The sequence below is a fragment of the Mesocricetus auratus genome, unplaced genomic scaffold, assembly GCF_017639785.1.
Source record: "Mesocricetus auratus isolate SY011 unplaced genomic scaffold, BCM_Maur_2.0 Super-Scaffold_6723, whole genome shotgun sequence".
NCBI classification, from domain to species: domain Eukaryota; kingdom Metazoa; phylum Chordata; class Mammalia; order Rodentia; family Cricetidae; genus Mesocricetus; species Mesocricetus auratus.
The window spans coordinates 11,171,361-11,192,606 of NW_024429183.1; the positions used below are offsets into that span (position 1 = coordinate 11,171,361).

The window sequence follows — 21,246 nt, forward strand, 5'->3', positions numbered from 1 at the left end:
CAGTGTCACCATGGTCTTCCAATTCAAAGTCCCTCTAATAGGAAGGACTTGAACTTCAAGGGCAGCCTCCCCAACACTACAAGAATGCTACAAATCTCTAGAACTGCATCCTCTGTAACTCCTGGTTTCTCCTGAGTGTTTCACTGGGCACACAGTCTTCAAGAATCAGCCAAGGATTGGGGGGGGGTGCAAAAGCTGGAGCTCTCCATTGATAACCATCTTTTGAATATTCCCTTCTCAATTTCTAGCCTCTCTTGGGACCTGGAACTCTGACCTCTGTCTCCTAAGTCTGGAATGACAGGGAAACTTTCTCTGTTTCCTTAGGAAATGCCAGTTGAATATGAACCTCCTGGAATGGGCTTCTTGGATTTATAGAATCAAATTCATTCAAGTTGCTACTTTCTTTGAAATGAATTTCAGAGTTCTGAGGCAGTTTATGAAGAATATCCACCTACTATGTTTATTTGTTATGGATAGCAAGCTAACTCAACCAAAGTTATTCTGACTCAACATACTGAAAATGAAAGTCATTTATCTTTTTTTTTTTAAACATTTGCAGCTACTCTAATCCATTCATTTATCTAAGGTGGCCAAGTGAGCATATTTTCAATACTACCATTTCTTTATGTTATTTCCTAGTTAAAAGGAAAGAAGAAATACTCTTTTCTGTTGTATTTGATTACCTCATATTATAGACTATTATAGAGATTATGAAAGAAATGTAGTTTTCACTTCTTTTATTGGTTTTCAAAATAAGAAACTGGAACTTTAATATCTCTCCTATGTGACTAATGGGGCTGTTAAAAGTTATAATCATGGGACCAGTGAGATAGATCATTGTGTAAAGGGCTTGCTGCTAAGTCTGATGACCTGAATTAAATCACTGAGCCCAATATGGAGGAAGGAGGGAATTGCCTCCCACAAATTGTCCTCTTCGCACACACACACACACACACACACACACACACACACACACAGACATGCAATATTTATATTATAAAAGTATGGCTAGAAAGATAGTTCAGCAGTTAAAATTCTTTGTGCTCTTGCTAAAGCTCCACATTTGGTTCCCAGCACCCATATCTAGCAGTTAACAAACACCTGTAACTCTAGCTCTAAAGGATCTAACACCCTCTTCTGGCCTCCATGAGTGCTGCACTCACATGAACATTGTAACACACAACATAATTTTCAAATCTAAAAACACATTTAAAAATTAAATATTATCATGAACCCCTTCATTTAAATAGACTTGATGTGTTTTGAAGTTATTTAGACAGTTTTTATTGATACGAATGTTTCTGTTGTGGGATGTTATTAGCCTCTCAATTACTTCTGAATTCTTTAGACACAGTCCTGATGGATTTTCATAGCTTTTGTATTTCACTTTCTATTATAATGCTAATGTGTGTGGCAATATTAACAGAACACTACTTACCAAGTAAAAATATCAGGTCTATCTATAAGCTTTACAAAGAATGAGAGAATTCATCTGCTGAATTTTGTGCTAGCTAGAAGCTACGTTCCTTTTAAACTTTAACACAATAAAGGATCCTTCAGCTATGTCCTAGAGGAGTAATAGTCAGATGGGGAGCTGTGTCTAAGTTAGCTGGCCAAACTTTCAGCAGTTACCATGAGAAGCTTACCCAATAATACATATTTAACTCTACCATAACTCTACCTTTTCATATATGAACTGCTTTTAATTTTTTGTCCTGACTAGACACATGGTGGAAGACATCAGAATGCCTAAAACAGAAAATTACTACCCTGCTCTCTTTGAGTATTATGGTGGTTTAAGTAAAAATGTCTCCCATTGGCCCATATATTTGGGTGTTTAGTCATCAGGAGTGGCATTATTTGAGAAGGATTGGTAGGTGTAGCCTTTTTGGAGGAAATGTGTCACTAAGGGTTGGTTTTTGAGGTTTCAAAGACCCATACTAGGCACAGTGCAGTTTGCCCAAATTTCAGGATGTAGCTGTCAGCTACTGTTCCAACACCACTAATGCTGCCATGCTCCCATGCTGCCATGATGATAATAAACCCTCTGAAACCAGAAGCAAGCACACAATTAAATTCTTTATTTTATGAGAATTTCCTTGGTCATGGTGTTTCTTCACAACAGTAGAACACTGGCTATGACAAATACTATCTTTACCTTGGTAAATATCTGCATTTTTAGGAGTCTTTCTTATACTGTCGTTTTATGTTTTCTAAGCTAAAATCCACTGATGACATTGCTATACTCTGGATCTTATGTGTTCTCTGAAGGTCTATGTAGTCAAGGCTTGCCTCATATCTCTCTCTTATTCACATCTCAACTATAAGATGAACAGCTTCATCACATGCTGTTGCAACAGAGCTCTGCTATACCCTAAGCCCCAAATCAACAAGCCAATAGATCTTGAGCCAAACTTCTAATACAGCCGGAGCAAACCTTTCCTCTTCTCGAGTGGATGATCTCTAGTGTCTATTGCAAAATTGGAAAGCTAGCTCGCAGTGCATAATTCCAGTCTTCAGTGTTTGGGCATTGCTAAATGCACATTTCTGCCTTGTTTCTAAAGTTAGCATGAGCTCTGTAATGATTGACTTATGTTCCCTTCAATGAATAAAGCCCATAATTTTCTCTTATGTAGTCAATATTTAAGCAATTATACACCATAGTTCGGCACTTTTCTACGCTTGTTCTCATAAAGTCTTCTTACTCACTTCTCCCTGTGCCCTATTCCTGACTGTCAGGGGTTGAAAATGCTGTTTGGATGATGGAAGAAGCCTTCCCAAGGCGCACCAAAATGCTCCCATTCACTCTTCCATCTATCCAGAAGATTGATGACAGAAAGGACATTGTTGTGCACCAGGACAATGAGAACACACTGTGGAAAAGAAAGACTGTTTTGTGACAGTTGAAAACATCCCTTGGTCTAAAAGTGGGGTATCAAGAGAGAAACTATTACTTGCTGAGGAAACAGAACAAGTAAGGTAATTATCTAGGTAGAAGAACGAGGACTGAGTATGGAACAATTGCTATAGGCATCATGCAAAATCCCTAAGGCTAGAAAAATTGTGAAATAGTGGCATGTCACAGCAACTGAAATTAATTCAGCTAGACTAAATAGTTAGATATTCTTATTCTGTAGCAATGCAAAAAAGAAAAGACCATGGGCTACAAAGTAAGGATGCTTGCTCAAGATTATAGACAGGGAATTTAAAGTCTAAGGGCAATTGCCCAAGCAAATCATTCACAATTATGAACATCACCTCCTGTGGTTTACTCTCCACTCCCTAAGAGTGTGTCAGATACATCCACTGTTACCAAGTTATTTTCCCACCCCTGCCTTTGTTTGCATCCTTGTGCTTGTCTTTGGAACACATAGCATCCCCTCATCTAATCATCAAAGACTTTATTCTCTTTTCCTTCCTGTCTTCCATCATCCATGTCCTTCTATCCATCTCTTATCTGAATCTATAAATGTGTTCACCACTGCAGGGGCCAACATATCTAAAATTTATACTTTGCCTTCAATAACATAAAATTTAGCTTCTGCTTGACTCATTACTCAAGAGACGACTTCAGGTTTTCTGACATTAAAGTAGAGCAGGCTCTTAGATACAAATTTCTACACACATGGCATCTCTTCACCATCAGTTGTTGCTCTAACTTGTTAGGGCAGAGAGCAATAAAATTACATGTGGGTCTCACAATAGTCATTTTCTCTGAAATGATCACAGGACAGCTTGAGTATATAACTTTAGCAGACACATGTATTACACAATATGGGAAGAAGCTGACATAAAAATGTGAAAAATAGGGCTCATTGGGTAAACATGCTTGCTGCCAAGCCTGAAAACCTGAGTTTAAACCTTGGGACCTACGTAGAAGAAAGAACTAACTCCTGAAAGTTGTTTTCTATTCTCCACATGTGCACCATAGTATGTGTGTGCATGAGCACACACACACACACACACACACACACACACACTGATAAAATATTAACAATATGAATAAATAAATATATCAAATGTGAAGAGCATGTTCTAATTTTAGAGAAACATTCCCATTTTTCAACACTCAAGCAGTAGTTGAAACTTAGCACTTCATTATTTTATTAGCAGTGACACAGGGAGAACACTTTATGATTTACTAAGATGTAAATTTATGTATATTTCAGTTCTATATTGTCAACCTAAAGGCTTGGAGTAGCACCATATTTCAAAGGTACTTGAACTCAATGAGTCAACAACAGGATTAATTACCCATTTGCTCAGGCCAAGAATGGACTGGTGAAACCCACAGAAACAGCTAACATAAACAAGGGGGAGCTCATGGACCACAGACTGATGGCTGAAAGGTCAGCATGGGACTTATACAGACCCCCTAAATTTGGGTGTCAGTGAGGAGGCCTTGGCCATCTATGGGACTCAGGTAGTAGATCAGTATTTATCCCTGGCATATGAATGAACTCTGGGAGCTCATTCTTAGCCTTGACACATGGGGAAGGGCCTAGGCCCTGTCCAGGATGATATGACAGACTTTGGAGGTTGCCCCATGGAAGGCCTCACCCTCCCTGGGGAGAGGAGTGGGGATTGGGTAGGGGGTAGGGGATTCATGGAGGGAGGAGGAGGAGGAGGAGGAGGAGGAGGGGAGGGAGAATGAGCTGGGATTGACATGTAAAACAGGCTTGTTTCTAATTTAAATTTAAAAAAATGGGAAAAATATTATTGTTTAATATTTACAAATGTTGTAGGAGAGTGTCCTCCTATTTCTAGAGAAAATTCAGCCTGATTTTCATCACTCAAAAGGGTGGCAAACAAAATCAAAGAGCTGGATGCTTATGCTGAAAAAAACCCAGGTCCTTCCACTCATGAGTGGAGAAAGTCAATGGTTCCAACTATATCTATGCCCAGTGACTGAAAGCAAGTCTATGGCTCATTAGGTAGAAAATTCTGCTTGTCTCCTTCTATTCCTTCATAAAATGGTGATATTCGTGTACCTCCTCCCCTGTGCTGTTCAAACAAAATGAGAAAACACTAACAAATAGTGTTCTTTTGCTTATAATAACTGTTCAATACTTGTTGGCTTTATGTTATCATGTGTAATCAATTAATACTCATGCAAGGATGATGACATAAATTGTTTGAGAGTGTGAATGTGATGATTATTCACTGAAAGATTAAAGTTATTATGATCCAGCCCATTCCTCAAAGTCACTTATATCTAAACCAATTTTAAGTTGGTTTCTGGCCCTCTATGAGAATATCTCTCAATTAAACTTTTTACTTTGTATCTTGTAATAATATAAAACTATGCATCCATCATTTTAAGTGGTTCCTGGATACCATTTTAAAGTATTTATTTCAATTATGTATTTATGATATGAATATGTTTACTTAAACAACCCCCCTTGAGTACAGCACATGTATGTAGTGCCTGGATACCATTTTTATTCTGTATATTTGAGCTTAAATCTACTACTACTTAAATCATGAGTCAGTTGAGAAGAGAACACACATCGGTAGGTGGGGAATGTGCTTATCCTCAAAGTAGCAAATGCAGTCACAACAAAATGAGTGTTCTAAAGATTTTCAGCCCTAGGACAGAAGGGAAACACTTAGGTTATCCTGAGTTATGTGGTATCACAGAGAACTCAAAGAAACCTTAAGCTTAGCAGGTACTACCCTATGGGTTTTAGAAGCAATAATTAGGTGTTGGCAAAACAGCATTGCATTTACAGTCAAAATCCAAAAGGTATCAAGTATCGAAAGTGAGCAGGTTACTTCATTTCTCCAAGACTCGGTTTACCCTGGGAAATGTAAAAATCAAATTAGAATGTCTTTACAAAATGATCCATGCCACAATGTATCCACAATCAATGTCAGCTCTTACTGTGCTGTGGTAAATATTTTGCAAAATGAACACTCCATAGAGAATACATTTGTCAATATGAAGCAATCGTTCCCTTATTTACCCATTATGTATGCATAAGTTTGGCTAACTTATGGCATCTAAAGACATAGGCTGGGGATATGCACCTGTGGTAGAGCACTTGTATAGTGCAAATCAAAACATGTTAGAAATAACATGTTTGTCCAAGTTCTAGCTTCTAGAACTTGATTAGCATAGACTACTTTTCAAAAAGTGATTTTTTTCCCTGGTTTGAAAATTATGAAATGAGAAACAACATACCCAGAGCAGTTAAGCTGAACTGTAGAAGCCAAGAAAGCCAGCAGTCCAGCTGGGCAGATGGTGAGAAGAAAACTGCCCTAAAACTCAGCTCTGTGATCCAGTAAGAGCAAGGAGCAAAGAGCTTGAGTCCTGGGCTCTAGAAGACTTGGCTGCAAACCCAGGTTTGCTACTTATTGTCTGTGCAATCTAAGCAAGTCAAACATTCCAAGCCTTAGTTCTCTTTTGTGAAATGGGAAAATGGAAGCATTATCTTGTCAAAGTTACCTGGGTCTCTTTGAAATGTCATAAATATCTTTGTACAGTATCTGTAAGAAACAATCAATGAACTGGGTAACTCAGTTCTGATTCCCAGCACCCACATGAAAAGCCAGCCACAGTGACACATGCCTGTAGTCCTAAGACTGGGAATGCAGACATGGAAGGATCCCTATGGGCTCCTGCAAAGACAGGCTAGTTGAATCAGAGAACTCCAGATTCAGTGAAAGACTAGTTTCAAAAAAAGAGTCACTGGACTCCACACACATAGACACATGCACCCACATATACTTAAGAATGCACAAAAACACATACACATGTACCACATACACATAAAGAAGTACCCTAGTAATATGTAGTAATCACTCAGGCAAGTTCTGCTTTTAGATTTAGAAATATTAATGCTATTAATATTGGTATTGGTGCTGTTGCTAATTGAATTACTGTTTCATCAAACATCATTATAATTGTTCTAGGAGTCTGAAGGGAAAAATGTTGATTGATGATGGTATTGGGTATTAGGAGCATCATTAAAATATATGAGGAGCTCCAGGAGTCTATATAGCATGAACTCTTGGCCCAACACAGTTTTTAAAACTTCATCATCAGTGGGCTGGAGAGATGACCTATCAATTAAGAGCACAAACTGTTCTTCCAGAAAAACCAAGTTTGGTCCCCAGAACCCACATTTGTCAGTGTTACAACTCCCTGTAACTAACTTAAGCTCTGGGGTCTCTGATACCATCTTTTGACCCCCATTGGCACCTGCACATACATACATATACCCACACATAGACACACAATTAAAATAATTATAAAATGTCTGTAAATACTTCATCAAGTCATCTACCTTCTTTATGACATTTATTTTTCTTTCCCGTTAGTAAAAGGAAGCAGAACCTAGCCAGGATAGTATTCTAAAGTGATAGAACACATATGAAATAATAAACCTTCAGTGGCTAAAAAAAAGCAAATACATTTTTGTTTGAGGGATAATGATGTAGTAAAGTTGAACAGTTCTGAGTTTTCATTTTGCAGTTTCCCAAGTGTTAATTGTAAGACATTGGTTGGGTCAATGCCTGAGTCTCCCAAAACCTCTGCTTGTTTGTCTGATTACTGTAGACTATGTTAACCAACTCACTGCTCTATAATAACAAAGCTCCTACCAGAGCAGTGTGGCTTGAGGAGGACTATCAATAACTCTTAGGTCCCTTCCCCACAAGAACATGTAATAAAATGCCTCATTAGGGGGAGATAGTGAAATCTGTGGTTTCTTCCTTTTTTCATGTGAAGATATTTCAAACATATTTTATATTCTGGCAGAGGTCTTGGCTGTCTCTTTTAATTTATGCTGAAGACATGGTATATTTAAAAATGAATTCCTTGGCATATTATTTTAATCTAGAGAGAAAAATACTCAAACTTTCATAACAGCTGGCTGGCCATAATAGATGGACTGTTCTCTCTTTTCTTAAGGTGGGGGGTATAGGCATGAAGTTTTAAGTGTAACCCACTGGGGGAAATACAATGTTTGAATACTCACTAATGTAATAAGTTTTGTAAGACATGGGTACACACGCACACACAGAGATGCTTTTGCAAAACCATAAACTATTTGTATAATGCCTATAAGAAGCACTTGGGGTTGGGAGGTAGGTCAATTGACATCTTCAGCATCCATAGGAAAAGAAGCCAGGCCCAACGGTACAGCCTTGTAATCCCAGCACTGGGGGGTGGGGTGGGAAACAAAGATGGGCATATCTCTGGATCTCACTGGTCAGCCAGCAACTGAATCAATAAACTCTAGATCAGTGAAAGACCCTGCCTACAAATAAGGTAAAGAACAGTCACACACACACACACACACACACACACACACACAATGTGGGGGAGAGGGAGCACATACGCACTTCATCTCTGAATTAAAGTTGAATGTTCTCGTAAATATTGGCATGTGTGGTCATAAGAATGGCTTTCACTAAAATCATCCCTGTCTGCTGTCTCTCTTTATACCTACAAAGTTGATTTATTTCAATAGGCAGTGTGGCTTTTTAAGCATCTCCTTTGATATCTGTTTCAATGCGATGTGTAAGTAAAACACTTACGGTATGCACACCCGAACACCTCAATTCGCATTCCAATTCTGCCCTTGGGGTTCCATTCTAGAGGGATGAAGCGCAGAAACCTGGCTTTGATTGAAGGATGGAGTCTATAGTACACAACGCTGTCTGCGTTCGCGTTTCCAGCAAAACCCTGGAAGAAAAGGGAAAGAAGGAACTCAGGGTATCTGGAGATGCCAGTGTCACCTAAAATGACTATCTGTGTGCATACCTAGCCTTTAACATTTTCCTGTGAAAAATGCCACTTTAAGGAAATCAGATGAACAGTTTTATCTCTCCATCCACAGAGGTGACTGTTACCTACTCTTTTTTTTTGTATTAAGAGAAGTTTTAAATTATATCACACCCATTAAATCAGCTTTCAACTATGATACCCTCAATAAAAATTGCTTCTGCAAAACACAGATTAAATGTAAAAGTGTGCGTGCCTGCGGCTGCCAGCACAGCAAACAGCATGGAAAAGCTGAGAAAATAATCTCTCGGTATTGAAAAACTATTACCTGATTCAGCAAAGAAATTGCACACCTGCTTCAGCTATTGCACTTTCTCAGCTCCCTCATTAGCATAAACAAAATCCTCCCCCAAGTAGGAACCATGCTCTCTGTAAGGGCTGCTAAGCTTCATCAGCACACTGCCTCAAACATGTCCAGAGCAGTAAAGGGAAACTGGAAGCAATGAGCATTTGGAAAGACCTGTGATTAGACTTACAGACTCTGGCCATGGAAAACTAGAGAGACCTTTGGAATGATGCTAAGCCAGCACAGTCAAATTGCAGATGAGGAAATTAAAGGTCAGAAAGGTGGGGAAAAAATCTCTGGCGTCTGCAAAACCATTACACTGAGTGAGCCCATGCTGGCTCCTTCCACAGTATTAGGGCACATTCGCTGATGTGAAGCTTGCCTGCAAACAGACACAGAACTCAGTATCTCAGCCACTTTTTAAACATTTCTTAAAAATTTATCTTTTTATTTTATGTGTATGAGTGCCTGCATGTATGTATGCAAACCATGTATGTGCCTCGTGCCCGGGAAGGGCAGAAGAGGGCACCAGATCCTCTGTAACTGGAATTACCATGGTGAGACTTCATTTGGGTGCTGGGAACCATAAATGGGACATCTGCAGGAGTAGCAAGTGCTCTTAACTTCTGAGCAACATCTCCATCCCTGAGCTGCTTTTATCTTCCCTAGCATGGGACTTCCCCTATAAAGAAACCAGCGTAAAACAGAAGCTGTTTCCATCATTTATATTTCATCTTTATTTCTTCTCCCCCTTTCTTCTTACCCTCCTCCCTCCTTCTTCTCCTCCTACTTTTTTTTCTAGGCCATCACAATTGGTTTACATAAGAAAGACATAGGAATGATGCTATTTCAGATGCGGGGACATGATGAGAGGTCTCCATAACATTAATCAATAAGAAACCAGATACGAATGTAAAGACAAAGGAATGGCTCCATTATTACTACTCAGTACTAGTATTTACCAAAAAAAGTTCTAATGCATTATAAAGAAAGAATTGCATGTTTAAAAATCAACATAACTTGATTCCCTTAGCAATCAGTTCACTTCCTTCTGTTTCATCAGGATTCCACTCACCCAGGTTTTGGGTGCTACGCCATGAGCATTTCCACCGAAGTACAGATTATCTATTTGCAAATCAAATCTGAAATCTGGGCACCTGTGACCTTTAACCCACACCATCTACTAGACAGTCTTTGGAACCAGGTGCAAAAAGACTTTGGGGTGCTTCTATGAGAGGGTTTCCAAAAAGTGGGACTGACCCTGAATGTGTGTGATTCCTCCAATGAGCTGGCATCAATGACTGAGTAACAGTGGGAAATGGGGAAAGTAAGCCAAGCATTTGTCACTCTCTGCTTCCTGACCAAGGCTCTGGCTGCCATGGCTTCCCCTCCGTGATGGACTCACTCTCAAACCATAAGACCAAGAGTAAACTCCCACCCTCATTTACTTCTTGATGGGTATTTGGCCACAACAATAAGAAAAGTAGCCAGTACAGCATGTCTTGCCTTCCTTACTCTGACCACCAGTTCCCCAAAGCGTGCTCTCATCAGACCCATCATCTAAGCCTGTTGTTGAGCCTTCCATTCTTCTGCTTCCTGCCTCCATTCACGCCACCACACTCAGCGCTTTCCCCAGCAGTCAGCCAGTAAGATTTGAACAGAATCACACCCCCTTTTCCCACTGCTTTCTTTGCCTCTCAAAGCTCAAACTCCTCACCAAGTGTGGCAACCACAACTGGAGTGTAGCCCCATGGACTCTCCTTGAAAAGGACAGACTCAGTCCTGGTTAAGGCCCTTGCATAGCAGGCCACTGAGTACAGCCATATTCCCTTGCTTTGTCAAGTCTTGTCTATCTATATGGCCTCCAGCTGAGACAGCATTCTTCTGATCACAGCTTCTCAGGGATATATGTGGCCTCCCACATCAGCTCTTCCATTTTACTTTCTTTGTGTTTCTTACTGTTTGCAGGAGGGAGGGTCTTCCCCCCTTTACCATTTTTTTCAGTTTTGTTCATCTTACCCTGCTACCAGGAGCACTCCACTAAAGCATGGTCCTTAACCAGCCTGCAGTCACAACAGTGAAATCCCTGCTTGGCTCAAGGTAGCTCTCAGCAAGACATATGGACATCTATTTCTAAGGGAGAGCAGGATTGAAAACATAATTAAACAAAGTTCAGCAGGCTTCTCAGCTACCGGGTATCTCAGAGCAAGGTCCAACCTAACAAGACCATGTGCCGTGTTGACTATGCCGTGGAACAGTCCAGCATGTCTCAGAAACACTGAACCACAGAATGTTCTTCCCTCACTCTTCATCATCAATGTAGATTACTGTTGCTGCCCTGCAGAGCACCCACCTGGGCTGGTGCTGTTTCCCAGAAGGTAAATAGGAGAACACAGTTTAACCCCACAAATCCCTGGACTCTTACCATTAGGCTCTTTTAGAAAGTTCCACCGTTCCCTGTTTCACTGGTCAAGATATTTCACTAAGGATTAGATAAGAAAGATCATCGCACTAGCAAAATCCCTATTCTACCTTATCTCTACACTACAGCGGTTTCCATTTCTGTGCAGGTCATGAGCATCTGCCTGAAAATTGGATGCCCATGTAGGCTAATTTTTCCTTTAGAATGGTCAAGGCACGGCACATTTCCCAACTTGAACTATTTGTTGAAGTTTTTGGTGTAGATCCCCAGGTACTAGTGTGTGTGTGCATGCCTCTGTGTGTGTGTGTGTGTGTGTGTATACATATATATTTGACTGTTATGGTGACACCAGGTATTGGTATGTGTGTACATATAAGAACACATATATATGCAAGTGTCATGAAGATCCTAGGCATTGGAATGTGTGTACACACCTATATATGCATTTGTTATGCAGACCCTAGGCACATACACATATACACATTGGTGCACAAGATCTCCACATCCACAAGTTACTGTGCAGTCAGGGCTGAGAGCCTGGTCTCCAGATACTGGATTATATGTGCTGTCTATCAGCTCATCTCATGCCTTTGATTATAGTTCCTGCGTGCCACTGGCAAACTAATGTAATCTGTAAATATAATCACTTGCCAAGTGAACAGGTAGCTGATTAATTAGATGACCTTCCAAAAGATATCACATTTTTACAAAATTAATAGAATTTCACACATTCAGATAGATGCATTACAATGATCTCAGCTTCTTAAGGGACTGGGAGAAAATATTCTCATATTGACAGTGATAACAGATGGGTAAATGGCATGGAAACTCTTGTGGATGACAGTGTTTGAATTTTTTACCTGATTGACTTATAGATTAATTAAAATTAAACATAAAGTATAAACATAAAATATATATTATTTGCATAAGTAATACAAATATCTTCCCTGGCACAGGAAAAATTTCAACAGTTCTTGCTTACAAAATGATGAGGCTGAAGACAATGGGACTTGGGTTTTTTAAGTAAGGTAGCATTCTTTTTTATAGTTCTTTAAAAAAAATTAAGACGCTGCTATTGGAAGTACAGGCAGTGGTGTGACTGGCAGTTGCATCATTTAGGAACACCCAGGGACCTTAAAAATCATTCCACTGCAAAGTCATTTGCTTCTCACATCAAAAACAGATTGACAGCATTTGCTGTCACCTGACCTGTTTACCTTTTTTAAATCCCCAGAAAACCAAGATTCAGTTTTAGATTCAATGCTTACAGAGAAAGTTTTCAGACCAACTGTGGAGGTGAGGGATTGAGCCTGCATTACCTTATAAATGAAAGTTTCAAGGCCCATTGTCAGGTGTTAAATGCATCTACTTTGCCCCCTTCAATCTGTTATGAAAAAACAAACCAAAAACAAAACCCCTTTTTATATGCCATCAAAATTCCTAAAAAACACACAGATTTTTTTTGTTTGCATTTCTTCTTTGAGAAGGATAAGGGTTCACTATGTAGCCAAGGCTGCCTCAACCTCCAGGTACTGGGATCCAAGTGCCAGAAAGAAATACTTAATCTTAAATGTCTTTCTCTCTCTCTTTTCTTTTCTTTTTTAATTTTTGAGATTGTACTTTGGTTAGATTTCTCTCTTTCCTTCTTCTTCTTAAAGTAAAAATGCATTGCTTGAGCAAATTTATTCGATCTTTTCAAGGGTTTAGTTTGTAGTCGGATTCCATGAGGTGTACTTCAGAAATGCAGGAAGTTCCTGTTCCCGCCTGAGAGGGGCCAAGGGGCCAGGAGTCTTCATTTCAAATGCATGCTATTGTGACGAGGGATATCGAGTCACACCAAGTATACCGGGAAAGGAAGTCATATGATACTTTATAAGAGAGAGAGAGAAGTCACTTAAATGAGAAGCCAAGGAGCTCCGCAACCCCAAGAGGTGACCCCTCCTTCCTTGACCTTTATCTCTACCTCCCCCCACATACCTGTGACCACGCCCATTTGGTCACGCCCAGTGCTGCTGGTACATGAGATCTCTACCTACACTAACGTGATCAGAATGTGAACTATCTCCTCAGGCTTGGTGCTTGAACACTTGTTCTCCTGCTCTGGCTGTTTCCTACAGTAAACGTTTTAGAGGTGGCGACTTACTGCAGGAAGAGGCTATACTCTCTGGTCAGCTGAGATGTAAGCAAGCAGTTGCCACGGACATCCTCTGCCTGGACTCATGGCTTCCCTTGATTACTGTCATATCCCTCGAACCATAAGCCAAATCAAATCTCCCCCCTTGAGATACCTATGGGCAGGAGTTTGGTCACAGTAACAAGGGAAGCAGCTAATGCTTCTGCCAAGCTGAGTCTGAGACTGGTCTTCCACCTTAGTACAGGGAGAAGTCCTGCTCTTTCCCCTTCCTTATGTTATCACACAAGTTTTTCAGAGAATCAAGAGAGTTTAGAAGGTTCCACGAGGGTTAAGAAGGAGAATTATAAATAATGCCTTTATTCCACTGGGCTCTACTCACAAATTAGCATAAAGCCAAGGAACCTGCACCAAGTCTGTTTCTGCAGGTTTGTGTTTGACCCCAGCCCTGCTTCCCAGGAGGGAATTCACACCCAGTTGTGTAAGTCAGAGGCAGTAGGGGAGAACCTACTGCTATTTTTTCCCTAAATGGTCATGATGCAAACTGTCTTCTAAATGCTCATGTGTCTGCCCCTGGATTAGTGCTGTACTCAGCCTTCACCAGAGAAGGTTCCCATTACAGTGGTCATCAGGTAGTGTAGAGACCAATAACTGGACAAAATGCCAAGAATATGCAATGCTGAAGTGATTGTGTCCAAATGCTGTATTTATACCATCTGCTCTAAAGCTCAGGGAATTCGAAATAGTGAACAGAAAGAATGTACAAGCCAGAGGATGGAGAAATAAGAAATATTCATCATTCCTGAGCTCTATTGCAGCTATATGTAAGATTGGGTCCTGCCCATCAAGATCTCATAATGGATCAGGGAGGGGCCATGAGGTCCCACTCCTCCCTGAGGGACTCTTGGACTTTAAGAGTTGCTGGGAGGGGGTTGTCATTTCCATTGTGCTGCAGTTGCCTATGCTCCAGTAAATACAACCCCGACCAGGCAACTCTAGACTCAGTGTGTCACCCCCACTGAAAGAAGACTTGAAAGCAGAGGAAGGGTTTATTGGGAAGAAGAAATGTTTTAGTGGAAGAATGAAAGGGCTAAGAAGGGAAAATGAGGGTGAAAATGAATAAACTCCATTATATACAAATATGAGACTGTCAAAGAATTTTTACAGTGTATTTCCTATCATTCTAGTTCTGGGGTCTCAAAGTCCAAGGTCAGAAGGGGCAGATTCACCATCAGTGAGGAAAACCAGGTCAGGACTGGCAGATGGCTTGCAGATTCCTACCTTTCTGCTCACATGGTAAAAAGAACAAAGGACCTCCCATAATGCCTATGTGCCTTGCATAAAAGCACTAATTCCATTGCCATGAATACCCTAGACTTGATCACTTCCCAATAGGCCCTACCCACCGAATGCCACTGCCTTAAAGATTCAAATTTCAACAGGCAAGCTGGGAGGAGGCAAGCACCCAGATTACAGCACTAGCAACTGTGTTCTGCATTATCAATTTAAATGTCTTCAGCATGAAAATTTGTCACTCAGGGTAGGACACAGCTGAAGCATTTTATGCGGCTTTAATATTGGTGACAACCCTGAGAAGCAGTTATTTTTGTACCCAATTTACAACTGAGGAAAATGAAAATTATAGAGGTTAGGCGTCTAAAGTCACACAGCTAGAAAGTAGCTAAGTAAGAATTTAATTCCAGGCTGTTCTGACTCCAAAGCTCATAATTTAGCAAAGTCATCAAAAGGCTTCACTCCAGCAGAACGGGAACGCAAAACACCTACCCTGGAGGAAGTGTGATGTATTTTCTAAAGTGTCTCCCTCTTTCTCGTAGTTCATAGTTAAAATATCTCATGCATCTAACAATAATGCCACAGATTATGGTCACGCAGAGACTTGGCCCTAGTCACTGCCTTTCATAGACCAGAATACGATTCTGTTAAGCTTCACATCTTCTCCAATTTACCAGAGAAAAAAACAAAAATAAGAGACACTGTTCTTAAGACCCTGGCATATAAACAGTAGCCCCTCAAAGATACAGTGTGTGCTATGCTATGACATCATTAACTATGGGAAATATATAGAGGTAAAATCTAGGTTTATATGATAAAAATTGGAAAGCTTAATTGTACTTTCTTTTCTGGTTGACTCCTTGACTTCAACACTCCTATGTGATGGTCATAGGTGGCCCAGAAATGCCTTCAAACCATGAGAGGGACTTGACCTGTGCTACAGTGTTTGCCTCACATTCTCAAGGCCTTGGGTCCGATATTCAGTACTGAAAAATACATGCAGTCAAGATAATTCATGAGGTAATGAATTAAACTTTTCACAGGATTTTAAAGAATTTCCTAAGTGATTCTAAAGTTTACGGTGAGGTACAATAGCACTAATTTCTTCTGCAAATATTAATTGAACAAGCCATGTATAAAAGGCAAGACGTTTAAGAAACTCCTGCCTGTGGCAATTCACAGGGAGCCATGAAACATCACCATCATAAATCAGAAACAGGAGACCAGTTATACATAGTTACATAGCAGACTCAGACTGCATATAAATTGATCCAACTCCAGCCAAAATAAACAGCAGCAACAGTAGAAATTCAATGCAACAAACAGACAGGCAAACATGAGAATCCTCTTGTCATTATTGATCTCTTTCATTACGAGAATTCCAGTGACCTATATGTGACCTACACTCGACCTGTTTCCAAATGCAACTTATTTTTGCCATTATCAGTTAACACAGAGACACTGGCTAAATCACGGCCACAGTCTGTCAAATAAAAATCTCTTCTTTATTTAATGTCAGTTATAAATCTTGACTAAATGTGTCTCCCAAGAGCTCCTTTAGCTTTGGAAAGAGCAAAAGAAAAGCAAAGAAAAAAAAATAAAAACTACTGAAAAATGAGGCATTTGGCAACGTGAACCCAGATAAGAAAAACTTGCAAACATATGTCAAAGAAGACATCATAACCGCAGCTACAAAAGACAGAGCAGACTGAATTTTCAGTGTGAATGCAATTCTTTTGTCTTTATGTATAAGTAGTAATGGCAGTCTAAGAGTCTAAAAGGATATGATATACTTACTATTATAGTGCTAGACTAGAAAATTCTGGACAAACCCCCAAATAAAAACAAGCAAACAGCATCAACAAAATCAGAGCTTGAGCTAAAAGTATAGAAATAAATGATCATAATATTATAGAAGAAAGCCCAACAATAATAAAAAATAATAATGATAATAATAGTCAATATCTGAGGCCCCTTCTCTCCAGATGTGAGTAAAGGATTTCTGAGGAAGACAAATAAAAGTTAAGAGAACATTTTAACTCACTAAATTCTATGTAAAATTTTAGTTCTAAATCCCTGAGGGAAAAATATATTACATTCTGGGCCTCTGCAGATTTTGTGTCAGAAGTTAAAGGTTCTCAATTTAGGTACAGGAAGATGGAAACAGGAAACCCTATAATCAATAATAATGTTTTGATTTCTGTTTTGTTTGTTTGTTTGGAAAGACAGAGTCAGCTAGCATGAGGTAGGGTGAGAAAGATCTGGGAGGAACTGGGAGAGGGAAAAATTATAATCAAAGTGTATCATGTGAAAATTTAAATAATTTTTACAAGTAAAAAGTAATATTTCAATTTTCTCAATTGTAGCAAAGTACTTGGTGAAGTTTGGTTCCTTTTGCTGCCAGCACAAGGAAATAGAAGGGCAGCTTGTAGGGCACTAATTACCTGTTTAGTTTTTCTCATATCATACCTTGCACACATGAGAAAATAAGTAACACCACCAAAGATTATTCTTACAGGAAAATTTACTGTCCAGAAAACACACTGACACAGTCACAAACACATGAGGACATGTACACACACACATGACCACATGTAGACACGCATATGCATGAACACATACACACACACAACCACATGTAGATACATGAGCACAAACACATACACACACACGGATCACATTGTATTCATAGTCAAGAAGTAAAGATAAATTCTGGTGTTCAGTTCGTTGTCTCCTTCTAGTTCCTGTTTTTATTCAGTCTGGGACTCTAAAGCAGTGGTTCTCAATCTGTGGTTCATGATTCTTTTGGGGGTTGAACAGCCTTTTCACAAAGGTCACCTAAGACCAGCCGCCTGCACATAAGCTATTTATGTTACTATTCATAACAATAGCAAAACTGTAGTTATGAAGTAGCGATGAAATGATTTCATGGTTGGGGTCACCACGACATGCTGAACAGAGGATTGCAGCATTAGAAATGAGAGAAACACTGTTCTAGACCATGTGATGGTCCCATCATAATTCTCTTTCCTTCTCAATTAAACCTCTCTGAGAACATCATCACACCAAGAGATACGTGTCCTGGATGATTTCAAATCCTGTCAAGAAGATAATGATAATTAATTGTCACAAAACCACCAACCAAGAACCATATCAGCCAATACCTTGACCTGAGATATACCTTGACAACCTCTAAGACCACAAGATATTAGTGTTTATTGACAATTTCTTGAAGTAGATTGCACTGACTGATTCACATGAAAAACTAACACTCCTGAAAAGTAGAGACACGCTCATCCAAAGACTGAGATACGTCTACTTGGAACCAAAATTCTGGTACTCTGAGCCAATATTGGTGGTCATGCAAATTTCTGATGAATTGCAAGATAATGAACAGCTATTATTAGATAAGTAAAACTTCCTGAGAATCACATTTCTGAGACCTACACATTCTAAACCCCCTTTCAGACTGTCTATCAGAGTCTCAGAACATCTGGGCTGGCATGGGAAAGAGACAGTAATCTCTGAGTCCTCCATGACAAAAGCCAACTCCCTTAGCCAAATGCTTTTCCAGATATTGTTCAAACTTGAGAGGCTACTTCAGTCTCTCCATCCCCCCAAGCCCTCTGGGGTCACCAGCCGGAAAGAAGTCATCAGGGACAGTGCTTCTAGAAAACAGACCAAAAACGCAGCTCCTAGAAGACGAAGAGTAGAGCACTAAAGAAACCAAACCTGATGAAGGTTATGCTTCTGAGACAAAGGCATTTGAAGCAATGAAATTTAGTAGGAATGGTATACAGCACAACCCCTCCCACACATGCTGTGATCCAACAAAACTCTAGTATAATATAGCTGACAAATGACCATCTCTGGGGAGGGTCCCAAACTCAAAAGGTGAGACCGAAACAAATGCACCAAGTTTGAAGCGAGTGTTTGTCACCCAGGGCACTTGGTGAAAATATTAAACATACCTGAATTCCTAGCAGGATGGTATCAGCCCTCACACTAATGACCTGATGGTGAACATAGCCTTGACTGCAAAAACACTACATCGCTATGCACAGAGCCAAGAGAACATCTGATAAGGTGAAATAATTACCTAAAACAAAAACGGATTCACAAATGGCACAGATAATGAAATTATATGATCAATTTGTTAAAGGCTATAACTGAAAAAGGTAACCAGCATGCAAGAACATTGGGGTCATGTGAGCAGAAAAATAAAAACTCTAAAAAACAAAAGGAATCAAAGGAAAAGCTCAAAGTGGAATAAAAGGTACTATAACAAAGAACAGTGCCATCTGAAGGATACACAATTCATTCAACACAGCCAAAAAGGGGGAAAAAACTCAGTGATTTGGAAGATAAGGAAACATAAACTTCCCAATCTACAATGTAAGAAAAGAACAAAATCAGGAGAAAACTCCAAAAACATCTGGGACAATTATAAAAGTTTCAATGTTTATAGTAGTGGGGCATCAGAAGAAAGAGAACAATAAAGAAAAAGGAACAGCTAAAAACAAAAACAAAAACAAAAAACCCTGGATAACGCCAACAACCAGAACAGACACCATTATAGACCCAAGAAGATTAGAATCAACTCAAAATAAAGCAACAATGAATCATAATATATTCAAACTAAATAAAGGCAACTGCAAAAGGAAACCCTTTCAAAGTAGCCAGGAGTAGAGACTTTTAAAAGAAAATCTTGTTTTCTAAAGACAGTAAGAGTAATATCAAAATTTAACAGTAAACTTACAGAAAGAAAAATGAAAGTCAATTATCACTCTTGAACATAGCTTATGCAATCCTTAAAAAACAGTAAAATAATGAGTCTAGAAATATATAGAGATAGTAAAAGATAATAAATCACACTTGAATCAAGTTTGGTCTCAAAATGTAAGGACTGTTGTCATATTTAAATTATTAGATCTAATTAACAACAAAAAAGAAACTATGGTATTACCAACAGATGTAGGAAGAGTATTTGATAAAATCCAATATGTTGCAAATTCACAGGTTGAGAATCTTCAGCTACAGTATCTGCAAAAATCTTACAGCAAAAATTACAAACCAGATGGGGTTGCAGAAAGAATACGGGGAAGTAGAGGTGGCGTCCCACTCTTAACCAAGACGCTATTTGCAATTAATAACTGCTGGTGAAAAGAAAACCAGTTTTCTCCAATGTAATGCCACTGAGTACATTAGCCACATTCCAGAGCAGGCCCCATGGCCTGGAGCACTGGGCCAACATAAAATGAATTCCGTGGATGTGTGTGGTCATTTTGTTTTGGTATTGTCTTACTGTTTTGATTTTCATTGTTTGTTTATTGAGAGAGACAGAACATAAAGTTGGATGGGTAGGGAGTTAGGAAGAATCTGGGAGGAGTTGGAAAGGAGAAAACATGACCAAAATACTGTGTGGAAAATAATATTTAATAAGAAAAATAAAAAGAAAGCAAACAGTTCAGTAAAGATGTTGAAGTTTTAACATTTGCATGTATTTATCTAAAAGCTCAGAGGGAACATGTTGTATTTTCCCCCTTTGTTCTTTTCTGTAAGTCATTAAGACTATTAAGAGAAATGCTTTTCAATCTTATATTTTAGATATCATATAATTCATCATGCTTTGAACCACAAGGAATACCATTAACATCTCATTTTATCATTAATACTACAAAGCATAATGGCAGTCTCATGACCATTATCATTAAAATAACTATTGTTGAGTGCTCAAGACAGACAACTGAACCCAGCCCAAGAAGATTATGTGATTTAAAGTGGATTGTTCCTCACTCACCTTGACATTCTACAAACATGTTCACACCAACATTCTAATATATTTACTAGTTCTCAGAGCCCTTCACGATGTCATTTACTTATTAAAGGAATTGCCAATCATTTTCCCAAGTGGAATCTTCAATATGTTTCTTAGAAAGACTCATTTTTCCAAGAAGATTAAAATAAACTGCCTGTTTTACTATACTTAATTTGAAAAATTGGAGTTGGCTAATCTAATACTATTATTCTGCTAAATATACCCAATACTAAAATAACTCCAAATAACTTATTGCTATGCCCATAGATGAGTGGTCTATCAGCCTTCATGAAGGAAGCTTTTAGAAGGAAACTAACAGAGACCCACATTCAGAGAAGAAGAAAATATGGGAAGCTCAGCCCTAAACAAGACATATCTACATCACCCTTCCTCCTTAGAAACAATGGTTCGATTCCAGGCTCTGAAGCCAGATGCTAGTTAATATTTATTAATTATGCTTTTAATGTGTACTGTGTTCAAAATATGCTTTATACTGTGATATACA

General features: G+C 39.1%; 1 protein-coding gene across 1 annotated transcript in view; it reads right to left on the reverse strand.

The window, feature by feature from the left end:
* The window catches only part of Cntnap4 (contactin associated protein family member 4), a 293,647-nt gene that overhangs the window by 125,921 nt on the left and 146,480 nt on the right, over positions 1 to 21,246 (reverse strand). Inside the window, exon 4 of the mRNA XM_040736562.1 lies at positions 8,545 to 8,692. Within this exon, the coding sequence (XP_040592496.1) occupies positions 8,545 to 8,692 (148 nt within the window). The remainder of the gene's footprint in view (positions 1 to 8,544; positions 8,693 to 21,246) is intronic.